General features: G+C 50.6%; 1 protein-coding gene across 1 annotated transcript; it reads right to left on the reverse strand.

The window, feature by feature from the left end:
* Nucleotides 1-580: 580 nt before the first annotated feature.
* On the reverse strand, nt 581-10,627 carry LOC120697464. The gene is made up of 3 exons (XM_039980707.1): nt 10,074-10,627; nt 1,076-1,219; nt 581-935 (listed from the first exon to the last, which is right to left on the reverse strand). Exons 1-3 carry the CDS (start codon nt 10,328-10,330, stop codon nt 929-931), a joined length of 408 nt encoding a protein of 135 aa, XP_039836641.1. The 5' UTR covers nt 10,331-10,627; the 3' UTR covers nt 581-928.
* Nucleotides 10,628-20,669: the final 10,042 nt, after the last annotated feature.

Raw genomic sequence — 20,669 nt, forward strand, 5'->3', positions numbered from 1 at the left:
TAGTTCTTACTAAGGCACTCCTAGTGCTATTGGTGATCCTTAATCATGGCTTGTTACAGCTAGTGCTGTTTTTGTACAAACTGTTGCTTTATGCATTCTTCAATAGGCAGTGAAGCTACAAGGCTCAATGCAAAACCAAGCATAGGGACTGACCAGTTATCATGTACTGAGCCTCTGGTGCTTGGCATACATTTTCGAAATATCAATATCCAAATTAACGTACCTGAAGTGACTGTCATGATGTTCTACTTTAAAACTGCTAGTAAAGCCATTTACAATTAAAAATGGTAAAATGGTTTCATTTCTTCCTGCCTTTTATATACACTAGCCAACGTAACATGGAGAAAACAACTATACTTATTCATTGATCGAAATGTGACCATGAAGAAAACAAAATGTACTTGCTCTTGTCCTATAAAGGTCCAATCTATGTATAAACACAAGGAAAAAATTAATTTCCAGATTCACAAGCTCCAGGATGGACACATGGCCAAGCAGTCTTCTTCCTTTGTCAGATCGACATGTTCATTAAATTTAGTCTATAATCTTGTTTATTATGCAAGAGCCCCAGATCAGTTCAGACTTCAGAGACAATGTGGCTGCCCGCATTGTATTACAAATTTAATGAAATGTGAAGTTAACACAAAAAATAACAAGATTGACTGGGCACACTATTTATTACAGTTATTGGATATGCCATCTCTTTTACCGAGACTGACTAATTATTCTGCAATTACCAATGCTAATATTCAATTATGATGTTTTGGACGCGAACAACAAAGTTAACACCAAAGAATCAAGGTTAACTGACCACGCATCATTGTTGATTGATCGGCACCTGTTGCCCTTGATAGCCGGCGGCAAAAACTCATTTCTAGTATATGATTGAGCAGAGCTATTTCCCCATCGTTGATGCTGCTCATCGTCTCTACCTTCTACAGAAAGGCAACAACCCAAATCAAGCAGCAATTAACCACTGGCACTGGCACGAAGGATCAAAGCAAAGCAAGAGGACTTTCTTTGAAAAGTTGTGCATCTCAAAGAGAATACTATATTTAAGCAATAAACAACTCACCGAGCAAGTTCAGGTTGACTTTGATGGACAACCACATCATTCCCTCGCTCCAGCTGTGCGCTTGCCGTCACACGCTGCCCAGGCCACCGCGTAGCGACATCTCGAGTTGGCTTGGAGTCTAGGAGGAAGAGACGACTCATTTTCCTATTTGGAAAATCAAATCAGGTATCAACGATATCAAAGAAAAAGTAATTGAATTTTTTTTATGGAAGTAATTGAAAATTTGAGCAAAATTGCTCTTTGTCTCTCCATTTTTGCTCTCTGTCTCCTCCATTCTGCTCTTTCTCCCGCAAGCACATCTTTCTGGTCTCTGTTCCCGCTCCCACGGGCAAGCACCAAGCCGCAACACCAATTTCCCTCCCACAAACAAAATTGATCATGCAACGGCAACAGGCAGCAGCGAAACCGATTCCTCTCACCGGTCCCATCTCCCTACACGGACCAGCTCCAAGCAGAAGCAAAATGAATTCCTGTCTGCTTCCGTCGATTTGTTTGGGCGGGCAGCGCATGCAGGAAAGGCCAGGATGGGGAGAGGCGGCGGTACAGCGACCAGGGTTTTCCTAACCGGCCGGAACCAACCCGTCCGGTCCGATTCCGGGTCCGGCCGGTTAGGAACCGGCCCAAATTTAAAATTTAAATTTAAATTAAAAAAAATGAAAAATCTCAAAAAATTCTTAAAAATACTTCAAGTTGCGATGAATCTAATAGTGTCAAATTTTTTTAAATATTCGTTCATTTAGTATACTTTGCGGGCATTTGAATTTAAACAAAAAAGAAAAAAAATTGAACCGGCCCATTAAAGCCCACTTTGGCCCATCGCGCCGGCATATAAGTGACGCGTACGTGACCCCCTCCAGAACCTTCACGCATGCTCCGCCCTTGCCCCTTCCCCTGCCTGGTCCGCCGCCGCCGCGCCCCGACCGGCGCGCACCACCGTCCAGGCGCCCGCGTTTCGTGCTAACCGGTCGGAAGCACCGGTATACCGGCCAGGCGTCGGATCTTCCGGGCCGTGCCGGTTTGCCGGCTCCCGCGCCCGGTATACCGGCCAGGAGCGCCGGTAAGCCGGCCCGGGCGGCGGTCAGCCGCCGGAAGGTAAGTTTTTTTTCTTAGGAGTTGACTTAGAATATATATGATTTGTTTTAGTGTTTAGGTAAGATTTAGGTGTATGACTTAGGTGTAGTTAGGATTTAGGTGTATGATTTAGGTGTATGATTTAGGTGTGTATATGACTTAGCCACTTAGGTAGGTTTGATTTAAGTGTATATTTGATTTACGTAGATTTTATTTTTATGATTGATATGTTTTTTATTTATGTAGATTTTATTTATGTCATTGATATATTTTTGTTGTCCATTTATGCAGATAGACAATGTCAGCCAGATATAAAGATGTTGTATGGGAACATGGTGAAAATCTTTATTCCAGATGTGCGGGAGTACTTTCAGCAGGAGGTGGTGCGATTAGATTGAAACAACATTTGGCTGGGCGCGGGGTGGAGGTGGTCCATTGCAGGAATGTGCCACCAAATGTGCGGGAGTACTTTCAGCGTGAGATTGAGAGGGCTAAAAAGGCAACTGCTGACCGGGCTCGAGAGAGGTTGAGACGGAAGAAAGCTGCAGCGGAGGGAAACTATCCCGGTGAAGAAGAAGATGAGGAGTCTCAACTGCAGCGTGCCATGGACCTATCAAGAGCGGAAGCTGAGTACCGACGGGGGGTGGAACAGAGAGGAGGTGCATACGAGCATAGAGAGGGTAGTGGTTCGACCAGAGGAAATCCTATGCAGAGAATGTTTCGAAGGGCAACTTCGCAGAGGGAGAGTCCTGCGGTGGAGGACTACAACTTGGCATCCGGTGGGAGAAGAAGAATGACGTAACCAAGGATTGATACAGGCTCCTGGACACAGAAGGGTAGAAATGCAAAGGAAGCTATTGGTAAAGCTTGGTCAAAGTTTTTCCATATTGCGGGAGTACCTGGAAGACTGACTGACAATCCATACTTTGTCAGCGCGGTCAGGGAGACACAGAAGTGGGGTAAATTTTCTTTTATTAGAATGACACTAATGAGCTTACATTCTTGTATCTCATGATTTCCATATGGTTACAGGTGAAGGTATCGCATCACCCACTAGACGGGATATTGATGGCAAGTACCTTGATCAGAACGAGCAAGACTTGAAGACGAGGTACGTAAAGTTTCAGAAATACTGGCCCTTATTTGGCATCACGTTAATGTGATTCATGGACTGGCCCGACGAGGATGAGTGTCATGAACTTTTTAATATATTGCAATGGGGTCATGTGGTTCCACAAGTCTATTGATGCGAGTGGAAGAACTCAAGATGCCACATAATTGATGAAGATAGCCCCTAAATATGATCCATTGACATTGAGTATGTTTTGAAGGTTACTAAAGATTTTGTCTATTTTGATAGGAGATTCGAAAGGTGGTGGGCGAGATTGGACCGGAGCATGTCGTGCATATAGTCACCGACAACGGCTCGAACTACAAGAAAGCATGCAAGGCACTAGGAGAGGTGTATGAACACATTGCTTGGACACCTTGTCTAGCACACACTGTCAATTTGATGTTTAAGGATATAGCTCAAAGGCCCGAACATATTGGTACGATCAAGCATTGCAAGGTAATTTCAAATTGGTTACACAATCATGGTAAGTTGAATGCAATGATGAGGAACGCAATCGGTGGTGAGTTAGTCAAGTGGAATGCAACTAGATTTGGAACCAACTACATGTTTCTAGAGAGCATCTATCGGAAACGTGATCGTTTCATGCAATGGATGGCATCTACTGAGTTTTAACAAAGCAAATGGGCGGATACCGAAGATGGTAGATTTACTCATGTCAGGTTTTCAAGTATGGAGTGGTGGGAGGGATTGAAATATATCATCGACATAGTTCAACCAATATACAAGTTCTTTCGCTTCGCAGATCATGACAAGTGGCCCAATATGTGTGAAGTCGTAATGGCCTACCAGAATATGAGACAAGTGCTGGCGTCTTTCTTTGGAAACAATGTTTCCACTCGGACGGAGTATCTTAGTGTTGTGGACGGTAGGATGCGTTATGTGTTCATAGGCACGTATGTGGGTCTAGGTACGACTATACGATGCATCTATTTTGAAGCTCTATTGACCTTATGCTTATTTGAAGTGATTTATATTTTGCAACTGCTGTCCTAAATCCGAGGTATTCATATACGATGGATCCAACTCAAGAAATGTTTCGTGGACTCAAGGATACATTTCAGCGCATGACGGATGTCCAGAGTGCCGTGCAGGCATTGCAGGAGTTTGAGGTGTTTCGGACGAAGGTTGGCGAGTTTGGCAGTGAAATGGCAATGAAAATGGCGATGGACCCAAAGACATCCCCATGTAAGAGTTATTCCGTACGACATTGTTGTTTTCTCTATTTGAATATATTGCTTACAAACTCGGTTCCACATGCAGCGTCCTGATGGATGATGTTCGGATCAAGCACTCCAAAGCTGCAGTATCTTGCCATGTGGCTTGTTTCACAATGTTGTTCGTCCAGTGGATGCGAGCGAAACTGGAGTACTTTTGCCTTGCTGCATACAAAGGTTCGCAATCGGTTGCCGCATAAGAAACTTAACAAGCTTGTCTATGTCAACTACAACCTTCGTCTACGACTTGAGGAGGTCTCCGGCCCACCGATGCGTGAAGAAGGTGATTTCATTGATCAGCTCGTCCATCTTTCATTTTATGATGAGAATAATCCGGTGCGAGAATGGATGGAATATGGTAGATCTAACCGGGCTCCAGTTCTGGATGAGGATGATGATGACGGAGACGTCCCTCTCCCGTCCCATATTGTGACGGATCAAATAAACCTCTCAGATCTACGTGAGACTACGGAGGATGATTGCATAAGTGATTGGGCACGTAAGCATATGGGTGACACTCACCTAGGGAAGAGGAAGTTCTAGAAGGGGGCTACGAAGGGTGACCCGAAGCGTCAAAAACGAAAAGACAAACCAGAAACAAAACCTTTGAGTAGCGACACCTCCACTAATGATGGCGATGGTGAGCGTAGTCCACCGTATCAGAAGACTGGGGATAGCAGCTCGACTGATGATGCTGATGATAGTGACGGTGCTGATGCTGGTGGTGGTGGTGGTAGCGGTGGTGCTGGTGCTGGTGGTAATGGTGGTGGTAGTGTTCGTTTCACAGGTAGACATTGCACTTACATATGCACACATATTTCTGACTACGAGTACTAATTATGATATATAGTTGATTGCAGGGGAGACTCAGTTCACACATGCTACTCAGGACCACGACCATGGAGCACCGCAATGGCAGAGGAGAACGGTTGAACCGACGGACTACGACACTCCACAGTACTCTTCTTCGTCCTACAGGGATACCTCGCAGTCTTTTCACTATCCCATACCTGACATCAGCATGCAGCCACCTACGAGATGGGTATACAAATGGGAAGACGCCTATTTTTACGCTATGTTAGTTCAGGAATGGGAGACAACAGCGGCGTGGACAGAGCAATCTTGGCAAGACTACAAGGCTGAGCTGCTTAGAGTGCGAGGTTTGAATGTGATGTCCACCACCGAATACCAAATGACGTCCCAAATGGGGGTCTTCTCATTCTTAGTTGAACTTTTAGTGATGTGTATGTTTATCAGTGTATGCACAATTACGATTATTGTATGCACGGTTATTACTATTGTATTCGTATGCATGATTATAAATTGTTGATTTGGTGTGGTCTTTGATATTAATATTGTCGCGGTGCTGCAAACCACGGCCGGGTGGCGGAAGGCACCCGCCCTAGCCCAGAGGGTGTGTACTCAGGGGGTAGCTAGTCTTAGATCGATCTCCCTTCAGAACACAAGAAACACAGCAGGATTTAGAGTGGTTCGGGCCGCCGGAGCGTAATACCCTACATCCACTGTGTGTTGTATTGCCTTCCCACAAGCGTGAGGAGGTGCGAGAGCTTGAGTCTGTATGGATTGTGGAGATGATGTGTGAACCTCCTCCTCCGTTCTAGCGGGCGTGCTCTCCCTTTTATATGTCCAAGGGGAGCACGTACACTGAGCGGGGCCCCGACATGTGGACCCGGCGATGTATTATAAACTACACTTTGGCCTTCAATGGCTCAGATCCGGAGATCTTGTCGTCGGCTTCTGTGCGTAGCTTCTGACCAGGGATGGTCTTGAGTTGTCCTGTCAGAGTAGAGTCTAGCCTTTGCAGTCGCGCGTCGAGGTCACGATGAAGCGCCGAACTACTGACTCAGTCTACTGTAGCAGCGTGCACTGTTGCTTCAGTCAGTAGCTGGTCATCATGACTCGTCGCTCATGCGCGCAGCGCTGAGTCTTTAATGCTTGTCTCGGTATCTGGCGATCCACAGTGTGGACTGACAAAAGCTGCCCCGTGCCCAGAGGCAGCAGATCCCGCCTCAACCACTCGCACTTAATGCGGGTGGGTGAGGGAGCTTCCAGCGGAAGGCTGGCGCCCGCGCCCGCGTCTGCGTGACACGTGGCGGCTCCGGACCCCACCCGAGCAGCTTGCTGAGCCGAGAGCTCACGGGGGTCCGGGTAGGCACGTGGAGGTCCCGGACCTGCCTGCGGGAGTCCGGATGGCACGTGGAGGTCCCGGACCCGCCTGCGGGGGTCCGGGTCCGCGGCCACAGGTGCTGAGCATTTCCACCTCTGGGACACGTGGTGACACCGGACCCGTCCCCAAACGGGAAGCGGGTCCGGGACCGTTGGTCCGGTGAGATGGAGTCGGAACCCAGGAGTCCGGCTGCTCAGCTCCTTAGGGCGTAGTTACGGATAACTACGCGAGTCTTGGCACAGTAGGAGTGGGTACCCCAGTTGTAGGGTACCGACAGTGGCCCCCGGGCCCGCCTCGGGAGAGGCAACGAACCCGCAGGTGGGGCCACTACTGTGAGCAACTTGGCTGCTTCTGGCACCCAGCGGTGCGCGCCGCAAGGGTCTTGCCCTGCATCGTCCATCCCTTGGGTCACCTGCTGCATCATCACGTTTGGACCTGCACATGACTCAAGGTAGATGCTTAGTAGCGTGCCCACGGGTCCCAAATCCTGTTGGCTGTAATCCTTTGAGATGGATAGCTAGGTTCAGTGAACGAAGCTCAAGGGGCCGGCCTTTAGGTTAAGAGAAAGTCCGGACCTCCAGGTTCCCAGTCCTAGGTACTACGGCACTCATTCACAGGAGGTGGTGCGTGCAGGCTTAGGGTACGGAACCAGGCTAAGCGGCTACACGGCTCCGGACCTCCCCGGAGAATGAGTGCGCTTCCCTGAACCTGCAGGTTCCCAGGGGTCCGAACCCCTCTCTTCCATGAGGGGTCTCGAGCTAAGTCACTAACTAGCCAACTCAATTCGGACCACAATCACCGCACAAGAGTAAGAAGCCACGTGGGGGTTAGCGCAAACAGAATGCGTAGATCGAAATTGGAATGTAACATCCTTAGAGGCGAACTGAGAATAAACTTTTCCTTTATAACTAGATGTACATGAGATGTGCGATGTAAGCCAGAACACGGGTTTATGAGGCCGGAGCTGTCCGGACCTCCGGGCCCCCAGTCTTAGGTACTACGGTACTCACCCTAGGGAGGTAGAGCATGCAGGCTTAGGGTACGGAACCAGGCTAAGCGGCTACACGGCTCCGGACCTCCCCGGAGGGTGAATACGCTTCCCTGAACCTGGTTCGCAGAGGTCCGGACCCCTCCACGGGGGAGGCTCACCGGACTGGACCACACGGAAGTACTACATAGTTACAAAGGAAAAGATTTTATTCCCTGCTGGGCCTCTAAGAGTAGGACTTACAGAGATGTAGAGTCGGGGGTACGACCGGAGTCGGCTTTCCGGCGGAGAGAGCCACTAGAGCCGGCTTTCCGCCGGAGCGGGCTTGGTGCGACCGGAGTCGGCTTTCCGCCGGAGCGGCTTTGGTGCGACCGGAGTCGGCTTTCCGCCGGAGCGGGCTTGGTGCGACCGGAGTCGGCAGTCCGCCGGAGCGGGCTTGGTGCGACCGGAGTCGGCTTTCCGCCGGAGCGGGCTTGGTGCGACCGGAGTCGGCAGTCCGCCGGAGCGGGCTTGGTGCGACCGGAGTCGGCTTTCCGCCGGAGCGGGCTTCCTCTCATGAGTGAGGTATGCTGTGAGCTGGGATTTGTCGCTCCGCCGCTCGCAGCTTGTGAGGGGGCCCTTGACGGGTGCCCTGACTCTTGCCGGCGGGCGGCGCGCGCCGCCGCCAACGGTGGCTGCTCCACAGGCACAGTTGCCCCTGGAGCAGGAACGCGAGAGGCATGTGGCGTGGAGGACGCCACCCCCTCCGTCATCTCCACGTCGTCCACGCGAACCATGGGGACGAAGAAGATGATGAAATGCGACCAGCTAGCGCCCCTACCTGGCGCGCCAAATGTCGCGGTGCTGCAAACCACGGCCGGGTGGCGGAAGGCACCCGCCCTAGCCCAGAGGGTGTGTACTCAGGGGGTAGCTAGTCTTAGATCGATCTCCCTTCAGAACACAAGAAACACAGCAGGATTTAGAGTGGTTCGGGCCGCCGGAGCGTAATACCCTACATCCACTGTGTGTTGTATTGCCTTCCCACAAGCGTGAGGAGGTGCGAGAGCTTGAGTCTGTATGGATCGTGGAGATGATGTGTGAACCTCCCCCCCGTTCTAGCGGGCGTGCTCTCCCTTTTATATGTCCAAGGGGAGCACGTACACTGAGCGGGGCCCCGACATGTGGACCCGGCGATGTATTATAAACTACACTTTGGCCTTCAATGGCTCAGATCCGGAGATCTTGTCGTCGGCTTCTGTGCGTAGCTTCTGACCAGGGATGGTCTTGAGTTGTCCTGTCAGAGTAGAGTCTAGCCTTTGCAGTCGCGCGTCGAGGTCACGATGAAGCGCCGAACTACTGACTCAGTCTACTGTAGCAGCGTGCACTGTTGCTTCAGTCAGTAGCTGGTCATCATGACTCGTCGCTCATGCGCGCAGCGCTGAGTCTTTAATGCTTGTCTCGGTATCTGGCGATCCACAGTGTGGACTGACAAAAGCTGCCCCGTGCCCAGAGGCAGCAGATCCCGCCTCAACCACTCGCACTTAATGCGGGTGGGTGAGGGAGCTTCCAGCGGAAGGCTGGCGCCCGCGCCCGCGTCTGCGTGACACGTGGCGGCTCCGGACCCCACCCGAGCAGCTTGCTGAGCCGAAGAGCTCACGGGGGTCCGGGGTAGGCACGTGGAGGTCCCGACCTGCCTGCGGGAGTCCGGATGGCAAGTGGAGGTTCCCGGAACCGCTGCGGGGGTCCGGGTCCGCGGCCACAGGTGCTGAGCATTTCCACCTCTGCGGACACGTTGGTGACACCGGCCCGTTCCCAAACGGAAGCGTGGTCCGGGACCGTTGGTCCGGTGAGATGGTAAGTCGTAACCCAGGAGTCCGGCTTGCTCAGCCTCCCTTAGCGGCCGTAGTTACGGATAACTACGCGTGAGTCTTGGCACAGTAGGAGTGGCGTACCCCAGTTGTAGGGTACCGACCAAATATGTGCATAACTCATGCCAAAATTTTCATTTATTTCGCACCGGGGAACCAATTTTAAACTGGCGATTTTTTTGTTCATTCCACCGGTAACGGTCAAACCGGACCGGTTATACCGGTTGAACTGCGCATTTGAATTTAAATTTTGAATTTGACCGGTAACCTCCGGTTCGGTCCAAACGGTCGGTTTGGAAACCCTGACAGCGACTCGGTAGGGAGGGGACGTGGCAGACTTTTCGGGGTCTGCGCTGCGAAGCGGCCGCGGAGCCGAGCTGTGGCTTGGCCGGAGTAAGAAGGCACACCGCGAACTGCGAAGCGGCCACGGACCCAAGCTGTAGCTTGGCCAGAGTAAGAAGGCACACCACGAGCATCGACGGCCTAAAGAAATGGAGATTGCTGGATGATGATAATAATGGAAACAAATTGAGAAAATGATTTTGCTATACTCACCCGCCGAAAATCTGACGCCGAAAGCGAGCTCCACGATCGACATCGCAGCAGCACGGGAGCGCCACGGTCGTAGCAGCAGGCGGGGAGTGATGGCCGTCGCCTGGCCTTCTGCAAGCGAGGAGACTAGACGCAGGGCAGGCAGCGCCGGACCGGCCGTGGGTGAGGAGCGGCGAAGCCGTGGGCGGGAGCGAAGGCCGCCGCCTGGCCAGCCGCGAGCAAGGAGCCGGAGCGAAGGGCTGGCCACGGGCAGGAAGCATCGACGCCGGACCGGCCGTGGGCGAGGAGCGGCGAAGCCACGGGCGGGGAGCGACAGTCGCCGCTGGCCGGTCGCGAGCGACGAGCCAAGGCGCAAGGCAGGCTGCGCGCAGGGAGCGGCGGCCCCGGACCAGCCGTGGGCGAGGAGCGGCGAAACCGGCCCGGCCGCGCGCGTTCGCCTGGCCGGACCATCCGCGGTCGGGGAGCAGCAAAAGGCAGGCGGCCTCGGGGTACCCGAGCAGCGGTATCGCGGCGCGACGACGGCGACAGCGACATAGCAGCTGTGGAGATGAGACGCGCTCCTCGCCTGCGCGTCAGAGCGGCAACATGGAAAAGAGGACGTTGGGAAATTTCGTGGAAGGAACGAAACCAGTAACTTTACGCGTGATGCAGAGAGCACAGCATGTGAATCTTGGACTTCGGAGGACTGGACCAAGATACAGTGTGTGAACTTGAGGTGGTGTTTGGTTTCTCGGAAATTTTTTTAGTCTGTCACATAATTTTTTTTACTATTTTCGAGTATCAAATAAAATCTATTTATAAATGTTTTTTGACAGCTGAGTGCTAATTCGCAAGACGAATCTAATGAGCCTACTTAATCCATAATTTGCTACAGTGATGCTCCAGTAACTATCCACTAATTGTGAATTAATATATCTCATTATATTCGTCTCGCAGTTTAGCCCCAGGGTTCTACAGTTAGTTTTATAATTAACTTTTATTCAATACTTTTAAATACTATTTTTTTTTATGTGACATAGACTAAAGTTTAGCCCCTCAAACCAAACAACCCCTCAGATCAGAGCCGCACAAAGCAAATCCAAAGGACCACATTTTTTAGGACGACGTGGTCATGCTGAGAGGCCACGGAGCCGTGGGGGAATAACATATAGAAATAAGAAGAAGAGGGAGCTGGAGCCCGCCGAGTTAGAGTTGGTGGCGGCGGAGGAGAGCGGCCGGCGGCGCCTACGCAGGCCTGACCCTGAGATTTTAGGGGCCCGGAGCGAGATTTATATTAGGAAGCCCTTTAATAACAATAATATTATTATTATTATATTAATAATAATATATACTAATAAATAATATATGAACAAATAGTACCACCAAACACTTAAATTGTATAAAGAATATTGACATCAAACAATCTATATATTACCTTAAAAATTTCTTCTAATATTTTTAGATGCGAAGTTGGTGACCATAGTATCAATATTGATTTCATCCAATAATTTCTTCCCGATGTATAAAATTGTCAAACCATTTAACTTTTTTTGAGACATTGTGGACCTCAAATAATTCCTCAATAGCTTCAGCTTTGAAAATGACCTTTCAGCTGATGCTACAGTGACTGGCACGGAAAATAAGATCCGATAAGCAATAAAAATATTAGGACAGTCCACTTCTCTAACATACTCAAAAATCTCCATAGCAGTCATTGGGTTATCTGTTAAACTCAACTGAAGAACACATAGTTCTGAAATTAGATCATTTAAATCAACATCACATGAACCCTCAAAAGAGAAAGTGCTTGCAAAAGTAGTGCAACACTCTCTTAGCTTAATACTATCCAATGATTTTAAGGTAGCCGAACTCATCAAAAACCCAAATATACTTTTAAATGATTGTAGTTCTTCAAATCTGGATTCCAGTGAGCTAATTGTCATATCAACCATAACTAAAAAATAATTGACTTCAAAAGCTTTCTGGGCTTCTAGAATTACTTTCTCACAATCAGTTTCATCATATTGTTTCTTTCTAGAAGCACGTCGCTTTATTGGGAATGATGGCTGCATACCCATTTTTGATGCAATTTATTTAGCAGTGACCAAACTAGAAGCAAAGCCTTCATTTCTATAGTTTTCAAAGAAATTCACGGTACCTTCTATGTGTTGTAAGGTAGCACCAATGCACATGGATGGTGACTTCAACTTCTTGCTTACACTGTTCACTGTAAATAAAATGTCATGCCAAATAACCATACCAAGTATGAACTCAAAAGTACCAAGCACATTAAATAAATTCTTTGCATCACTCCTATCCTTTGCCTCAACATCCTTATCTTTACTTAAGTGAAGCAAAGCAGATCTTAACTCAGGTGCTTGAAATCTAATTGCTTTGACACTTTTGATCCGACTCTCCCAACGAGTATTGCACAATGATTTCACAGTTAAACTTTCAACATATTCAAGCAAAACATTCCATCTCTTGGTAGAAGTGGAAAACAGTACATATATCCGTTGAACAATTCCAAAAAAATGAAACAGCTTTACTGCAAGATTTAGCCATATCACAAAGAGTCAAATTAAGACTATAGCAAGCACATGGCATGTACATAGCTCTTGAATTTATATCAAGCAATCGTCTTTGCACTCCCTTATGGGCTCCCTTCATGTTGGAGCCATTATCATAACCTTGACCCCTGATATCATCAACATCGAGACCAAAGGACTTAATGGAATCAACCATTGAATTGAAAAGCTCCTTACCAGATCTGTCATCTACCTTCAAGAAACCCAAAAAATACTCCTCACTTTTTCCAGTAGACATATTAACACATCGAACCAATAAACTCATTTATTCTTGATGACTGACATCTAGGGTACAATCAAGAATAACAGAAAAATATTTGGCCTCTTTAACAATCTTTATGATTGAACTCGTAATCTCGGAAGCCAAAAGAGAAATCAACTCATTCTGAATTTTATGACTGAGATAATGATACTGGATCTCCTTCCTTTGAATACGTCTAAGGTGGTCTTACATTACCAAATCAAATTCTCTAATCATCTTGTAGAATAATAGGATTGGTGTAATTGATGGATTGTTGTATTGCATTGAGGCTTCGGCCGGTATATATATATATATATAAGAGTACATGACTTGGGAGGCAAGACTCCCCGAGATACATATGGCAGTCTACGATACATATATCTACAACTACCAAATATACTCTAATACTCCCCCGCAGTCACAGCGGGAGCACCGCAAATGGTGAGACTGGAGAAGAAGCCGAAAGCAGTAGCCAACGGACTAACATCCCCCCGCATTCATAACGTCGGTTTGGTGCGGATTCTGCGACTGGAGAGAAAACCGGCAAGTAACTCATGCGGATGGTAGCCCTTTGTGCCGATGTCGAGGTAGCCGAGTTGGAGGGCGAGGTGCCATGGTTGAAGATGCCGTGCATAGGATAGCTGTGGTCGACGTAGAGCTGTCGAGGTTGCCGAAGATGAGGTAGCCGCACATGAAGCCGCGGGCGCACGAGGAGGTGCCATGGTGGTGGCGTAATGGAGAAAACGCCGGAGAGGAAGATGGCGACGCGTCGAGGCAGTCGTAGAGGGAGCGATGCCGAAGTCGATGCAGTCAGGCCATCGGGCGACACATACCCGAGTTTGCCAGGCTCGGGAACGCATCGGGGACGATGGGCATGCACTGGTGTTGCCAATACCGGACGTGCAAGGGAGGATGCACAACCAGATGCCGTCGCCGGGGGGACCAGCAGAGAAGGCCTCCATGGCGGTCGCAGGCACAGAAGAAGGCGAGGTAGAAGGTGCCAACGCCTGCTGTTGCTGGAGTAGACGAAGTAGTCGGGGACGAGATGGCGATGCTGGCGATGTGGTTGTGCCAGACGAAGCGATGAGGGGAATCCAGACTTTCTAGCACAAGGCCGAGTGATCCGGATGACGCGGCGGCGGTGCTCGAAGGAGACGGCGAAGAACTCGTACAGCTTGACGAAGACCATGCGTGAAGCGCGCAGCGACGAGTCGACGATGAGGTCGTGGACGTGGTTGGCGGCGGTGTAGATGCAACGACGGAGGAGACCACGTGTGGAACCGCTACTGCTCGAAGAGACGACACAGCGGCAACCCTCCATGCTCGGGGAAGATGCACGCGTACTGAGAACACCCGTCCCAGATCCGTGCGTGTATGCTGATCGGCTGATCAGACCGAGGGTGCACACACGAGACGACGGACGACAATGCTGCGCAGATCAAAAACATGGCGGAGAAGTCGGGGACGATTGGCTTGGAGACCGTGTCGCGGAGGGGCCTGGCGGCGCTGCAGGTGGTGCACCGACACTCACCGCACGCCAGCCCGGGCGACACGGGTGTTGAAGAAGAACGGCCGGTGACGATGTCGAAGAAGAGGCATGCGGTCGACGGGCGTTGGGCGACGCAATCTCGATCAGTGATCGAGTAAAAATTCAGAGAAATTACCAAAAAGAAATCAGCTGCAACATCTCGTGTAGGACCTCCGGGTGCGCGTAGCACAGGCACCTCACCCCTCCTATCTCTGTCCTTCTCTCACCCGTCGGTCAGAGGGACCGAAATAGAGGAGAGAAGGCAGAGGCTCGATGGGTAGGCGCCCAGCGACGGCGATGGATTGGGCGGCGGGGATCTGCACCGGGGCGGCGGAGGTGTCTAGCGGTCGGGGTCGCGGGTCCCGGCCGGCGACGGTGGCGGGCGGCGCGGTGCCCGACGGGTGCAAGCGGAGTCCGCTAGGTTGGTGCCGGGTGGCTCCACGGCCGCGGATGCGGAGGCGGGCGGATCCCCGCCGTGATCAACGGGATGGAGGGTCGGCGCTGCCATGGGACCTGTCGATGACTGGTGGTGGGCGCGCGCGGAAGCCCGATCTGCCACCACGGCAGTGCAGGGAAGGATGCGTGCGCCGCGGTTGACCGCAGCTACCACCACGGCAGCGCTGGTCGAGGTCGCCGTCGACGGTTTCCACGGCGGATGGAGAGGTACGTGACGATGTACTGCTACCGGAGGCTCTAAAGGCGGCGCATTAACTCGATCCGCCGCGATGGAGGGCGCTGCCCCCGGTGGAGGTCATGGGCGACCTCGCCGGGGGGGCTAGAAGGCAGGCGAGGGGGCGCCCTAGAGGGGCGCCGTGGGAAACAGGCGGAAGGCAGCGGCGCGAGAGGAGGGGCGCTGGCAGCGCTAGGGTTAGGGCAGCGGAAGGTTGCCTAGGATCTGAAACCCTAAACTCGTGATACCATGTAGGAGAATGGAATTGGTGTAGTGTTGTGGATTGTATTAGCCTGAGCCTTGGGGCTGAATATATAGGGGTACATGACCTGGAGGGCAAGGAGCCTCTCCTACAGATCTGGTAGGATACGGATACAATCCTAATCTACCTAATATAGAGATATCCCTAATATACTCTAACATCCCCCCACAGTCACAACGGGAGCATCGCAGACGGTGAGACTGGAGAGAAGTCGGTAAACTGACATCCCCCGCAGTCACAACGGTCAGGGCGCTGCAGATGCTCTGATACCATGTAGAATAATAGAATTGGTGTAATTGATGGATTGTTGTATTGCATTGAGGCTTCGGCCGGTATATATAAGAGTACATGACTTGGGGGGCAAGACTCCCCGGGATACATATGGCAGTCTACGATACATATATCTACAACTACCAAATATACTCTAATACATCTCAACTCAAGCTAAGAAATTACCAGTCTGGTCATCGTAAAGTTGCTCATTTGATCCTCTAAAAGCCAAATTCCGTTTACCAAGGAATTTCACAACAGCAATTATTTTAAATAAAACTTGCCTAATACGCTCTTTCTCCTGTGCGATTTGATGCTGCAATTCTTTGTCAATTGTTTCATTCTTGCTGAGTTCATGTTGGTAATATGCTCGATACTACCTTCATGTTCTTGTAACCTCTCGTTGATGTGCCTCCAATCTTTGAACCCATCATGTGCCAATGAACTCTTGCAGTTTTCTGAATTGAAAAGTTTACAACAAAAGCAAAACACTTTACCAATATATTTTGAATAGACTAACCACTTTCTATCACGAATCTCCCCATTGCGTATTTTTTCAGAGTAATGAGTGTATGAAAAATGTCTCCCATTGGCATCCAAAGGAAACACAACATTTTCTTCTCTTATAGGCCCCTTCTCTACTATTATATTCCTTGCCTTGCTATCAATATTATTCCAATTTACTGGATCATAGATATCTTCAGTAAAAACCGGTTCATCATCAAGATTAGCACCCTCTGTGGGAGATGAATTAAATATTGGCTCATGATCATTCACAATGTTATCATCTGTGTTGATATCAATATTTTCTTCCGGTGTAGGGCTCTGATGATCTCCTAGATCAATGTTTGGATGTTCCTCCACAGGGACTATAGCCAAAGCCAACTCATCCGGATTTCTTGAAGTGCTTGAATTAGTTCTAAAAAATTTATCAAGAGCCCCTCTCTGTGTTTCAAGAAACACATCAGCTTGTTTCCTCTTCCTTTTCTCGCTGCCGGATGGATATTTTCTAGATGACATGATAGTACTTTGTGCTGAAATTAAAGTTAAAATAAGTTAGGAGAGAGATGGTTAATTTAAATGGTTATGAATAGATGTCAATGAATACGTGACTTGCCTTGCGTGCTGACGTGCTGCGTGCATCAGCAGTAAGCACACATGCGTGATGTCGTGATGCGCCCAGCTAGCCCTCGCCGATTGCTTGATTTGCTTCTGGCTTGCCGTCGAGGCGTCGGGCTGCTCAGGCATTCGGGTCTCGGGCGTGGGGCGCAGGGCGCCGTCGGCGATCGGCCGCCGGGCGGGCGGCGTCCGGCCCTTCGGGCTCCGGCGCGGAACTGCGCTGCGGCTGCGGAAAGCGGAGAAAAAAAAACGTCTATTGAATTCTGCTAGTCTAATACAGTAATACGTATACTATACATATGGGGTAGGGCCCCTTGGTATTGGGGGCCCGGGGCGCCCCCCCCCCCGGCCGGGCCTGCGCCTACGCCATCTTGGACATGCCCAAGGAGGAGTACAAGTGCGAGCGAGTACCTGGCGGACCCGGAGCGCTCTCGAGCTCGCCCTTCACGAGCTCATCCGACCTTTGCGGTCCAGATTGGAGGCTTCTCCTGAGGGTCGCGGCAGCCGGTGGCTCAGGAGAAGCAGCGAGCCGGCGACTTGCTCACTTGGCCGGCGATGGTGGCGGGTGGCCAGTGGTGGCGCGACCACGGACGGACGTGCTCGTCGAGGTGCTACGTCCGCTCCGGCTTCCGGCAAGGCTACTCCCGGCGCCGCGCGCGCTGGACGCGCCGCCAGGACCGACCATGGCGACGAGAAGCTGCTCGCGCTGGAATTGATTGACGTGGCAGGCAAGTCTGCGATCACCAGCCTTGGTGCCAAGCGCATCTTCGGAACGCGTCGTGAACGACCGTCGGTCCTCGAAAGACGGACACCGCGTCTGGCGTCCGGCATGCTGCTTTGGAGCTGCACGTGACCGAGGGCCTATTTGGCAGGAGTACGGCTCCCAAAAGCAGCAGCTGAGAGCTCAACGGCCCAGAAGCGGCAACGGCCGGCCCGGACCTGCTTCAACTTTTGTAATTAAGGTGAGTCGAGGTTGGAGATAGAACGGACTGCGTCCAAGTTCTTCTCTGACTTGGGCGACCTCAGCAACTTGTAATCAATCCTTCGCTGGAGCCGTCACCCCTGTGAGCTGTGAAGCATGGCGCCACGATTAGTCGGTTGCGGGAGTTAAAAATTTTAGATATTGACGATGATTCAAAATAGAATAAGTTTCACCATGCAGTATCAATGTATCATGCCCGAACTAATCACCAAGTTATCCGATCCCTTGATTTCCAGTGAGTAAATAAAAGGCAAAAAAAAATCTGTAACAATTTTTTTTTTGCATATTTTACGTGTTCCGGCCGGCGGGGAGTCCATATACGGGCCGGGGAATAATAGCTTCATTCAGCTGGCACGGCACGTACGAGATTTCCAGCGCGCCCAGGAGCCCCGGCTCCGGCGGCCATTGACGGCGGCGATGTCGACGCCGCCGGCACCGGGCGCAGGCCAGCAGGGCATCGACGCCCTGATGGAGATCCTCGCGCGCCTCCCCTCCAAGTCCGTGCTCCGCTGCCGCGCCGTCTGCCGGACCTGGCGCCGCGTCACCACCGACCGCTCCTTCCTCGCCGGCCACACGCCGCCTGCCGCCCGCTGCAGATGATCACCCTCTCCTTTTTCGGCGGCCCCCACTCTCCGAAGACCCGAGGCCGGCGGAAAGCCGCTCGTTCCTCCTCCGCACAAGCTACTGGAGCTCCAATGTGCTCTACTCCCTCGACGGGCTGCTCGTGCTGTCCGCACGCTGCGGGCTCTTCGTCGTCTGCAACCCCACCACCAGGCCGTGGACCAACCTGCCGGCGCTGGGGCCCGAGCCGCGCCGCTTTACCGCCGTCGCGTGCGGCTTCTACCTGCACGGCGAGTCCGGCGAGTACCGCCTCCTGCGCCACATCGCGTACCGGAGGAAGCACTACTACTACGTCCTGTCGGCCGGCGGCGCCCAGCCCCGCCGGCTCCGGCGGGCTCCTCCTCCTCCGGCGAGCGAGAAGTACGATGCCCCCGTGTGTCGATCGCGCGCGCGGCGAGGACTCCGGGAGGAACAGCGTCCGGCACGCTGATTTGGAGCTGCACGCGACTGAGTTGAGTTGCTTGCTTCCAAAATTTTGCGATTGAGTTGCAGACAAGAACACGAGATCAGGCACACGCACACGCAACATGTTTTTTTAGAGGAGACAGGCGAAACTCGCCCCGCCCCATTGCATTAACAAGGCAGAAATTTAGGTGGCACAATAAGCGTCAGGAAACCGAGAGGCAAAACCAACAGTCATAGACCCTCGGGCCTACTGAAGCAGATAACGCAAAAAGAAAGAAATACGTCCACATGGAAAAGCAACAGACAAGTGACATCTAAGTATCTAACCAGGCGCGCAGAAGCTCAGGCGATCAGCTATTCAAGTCCCAACTTGAACTTTTTTCAGACTGCCAGCGCCAAAGGTCTTGATAAAGCCGCCTCCAGAGAGCCGCACCATAGGTCGACTCCACACGCCATCTGGTCCTTGAACACAGGTTTCCAGCTTACCATGCATTTTCAGATTCGTCGCAGTACAATTTTTATGCTCCTCCAGATCTGTCCATGAAAGATCATATCATTTCTAGTTAGCCAAATCCCCCAGCATACTCTAGCAGAGATGCAGTTAAAAGTATCAAAGTTGCCTCTACAAGGCCATTTACAAGCCATATCCTGAAAGGATTGGACTTTGATGTTAGAAAAGTTCTCCACATAGTCCCAAATATTCTTGGCCACAATGCATTCAAAAAACAGTTGGGGAATTGATTCATGTTCATCACAAAACTGACACTGAACAGGTTTGAAAATGTTTCTTTTAATCAGATTGTCCTTTGTCATAAGTTTATTATTTGCAAGTAACCACAAGAAAACTTGAATCCTAGGAGGGCTTTGAATCTTTCAGACAGAAGGAATGTAAACCGGCTTCACACCCCTGAAATTAATCACTGCATACAGAGATTGTGTGGTGTATAGCCCTTTGCTATCATACTGCCATACAAGAGCATCACCCTCTTCAGAGTAGTGCACGTCCATCACCACAGCCTCCAGCTCATACCACCTTTCCAACATAGCTTCAGAAAAAGTTCTCCTGAAGTTCAGCTTAATTTCAGCACCATCCCAAACACTAGCTAGAGTAACCCCAGTTTGATTACAAATGCTAAACAAATCCCAAAACTGCACAGCTAAAGGGGCAGTTCCAAACCAAGTATCTTCCCAGAATCTAATTTTCCTACCATCGCCAACTTTCCATCTATAACCGAATTTTAGAGCTTGGGCAGCCCATAAAACCCCCTTCCAAAAGGTTGAGGGTTGGGAGTGGGGGGGGGGGGCAAAAGTTATTATGGGCATCCCTCACATACTTCCTCTAAATGATTTGGGGCAACGTATCAGGTGCAAACTAACTTCTCCGTGCAAACTATGAAAACTTCAATCTAAGTCCTTGGATCAACATCCAAGGGGTATGGCGGATTGGATAATTTTACAATCTGGACCCGCCCTTGAATTGGATAATCACACTTTTACAAATTCCCCCTCCCACCTCTCTGCGCCCCTCCCCTTGGATGTTGATCTGATGGCCCAGATTGAAGTTTCCATAGTTTGCACGAAGAGATTGGTTTGCACTTGATATGTTCCCATGATTTGGTGCCAAAGTTTCCCTTCATCTAGAATGAACCTCTTAACCCAAGATCCCAACAGGACCAAATTGAGGTCTTTCAAATCAGGCACACCCAAACCACCATAATCTTTTTTCATGTTAACTAGTTAACAGTTTGCTAAGTGCAGTTTTCCATGTTCCTCGAAATTGTTCCAGAGGCAATGGGCCATAAGAGAGTTAATAAGATCTAGGGCCCAATTAGGAAATTTGAAAAAGGACATCAAATAGATAGGTATACTAGTCAAACATGTTTTGATCAAGACTAACCTACCAGCATAGGACAGGAGTTTCCCCCTCCAACCAG

This window comes from Panicum virgatum, chromosome 3K (genome assembly GCF_016808335.1).
Source record: "Panicum virgatum strain AP13 chromosome 3K, P.virgatum_v5, whole genome shotgun sequence".
NCBI classification, from domain to species: Eukaryota; Viridiplantae; Streptophyta; class Magnoliopsida; order Poales; family Poaceae; genus Panicum; species Panicum virgatum.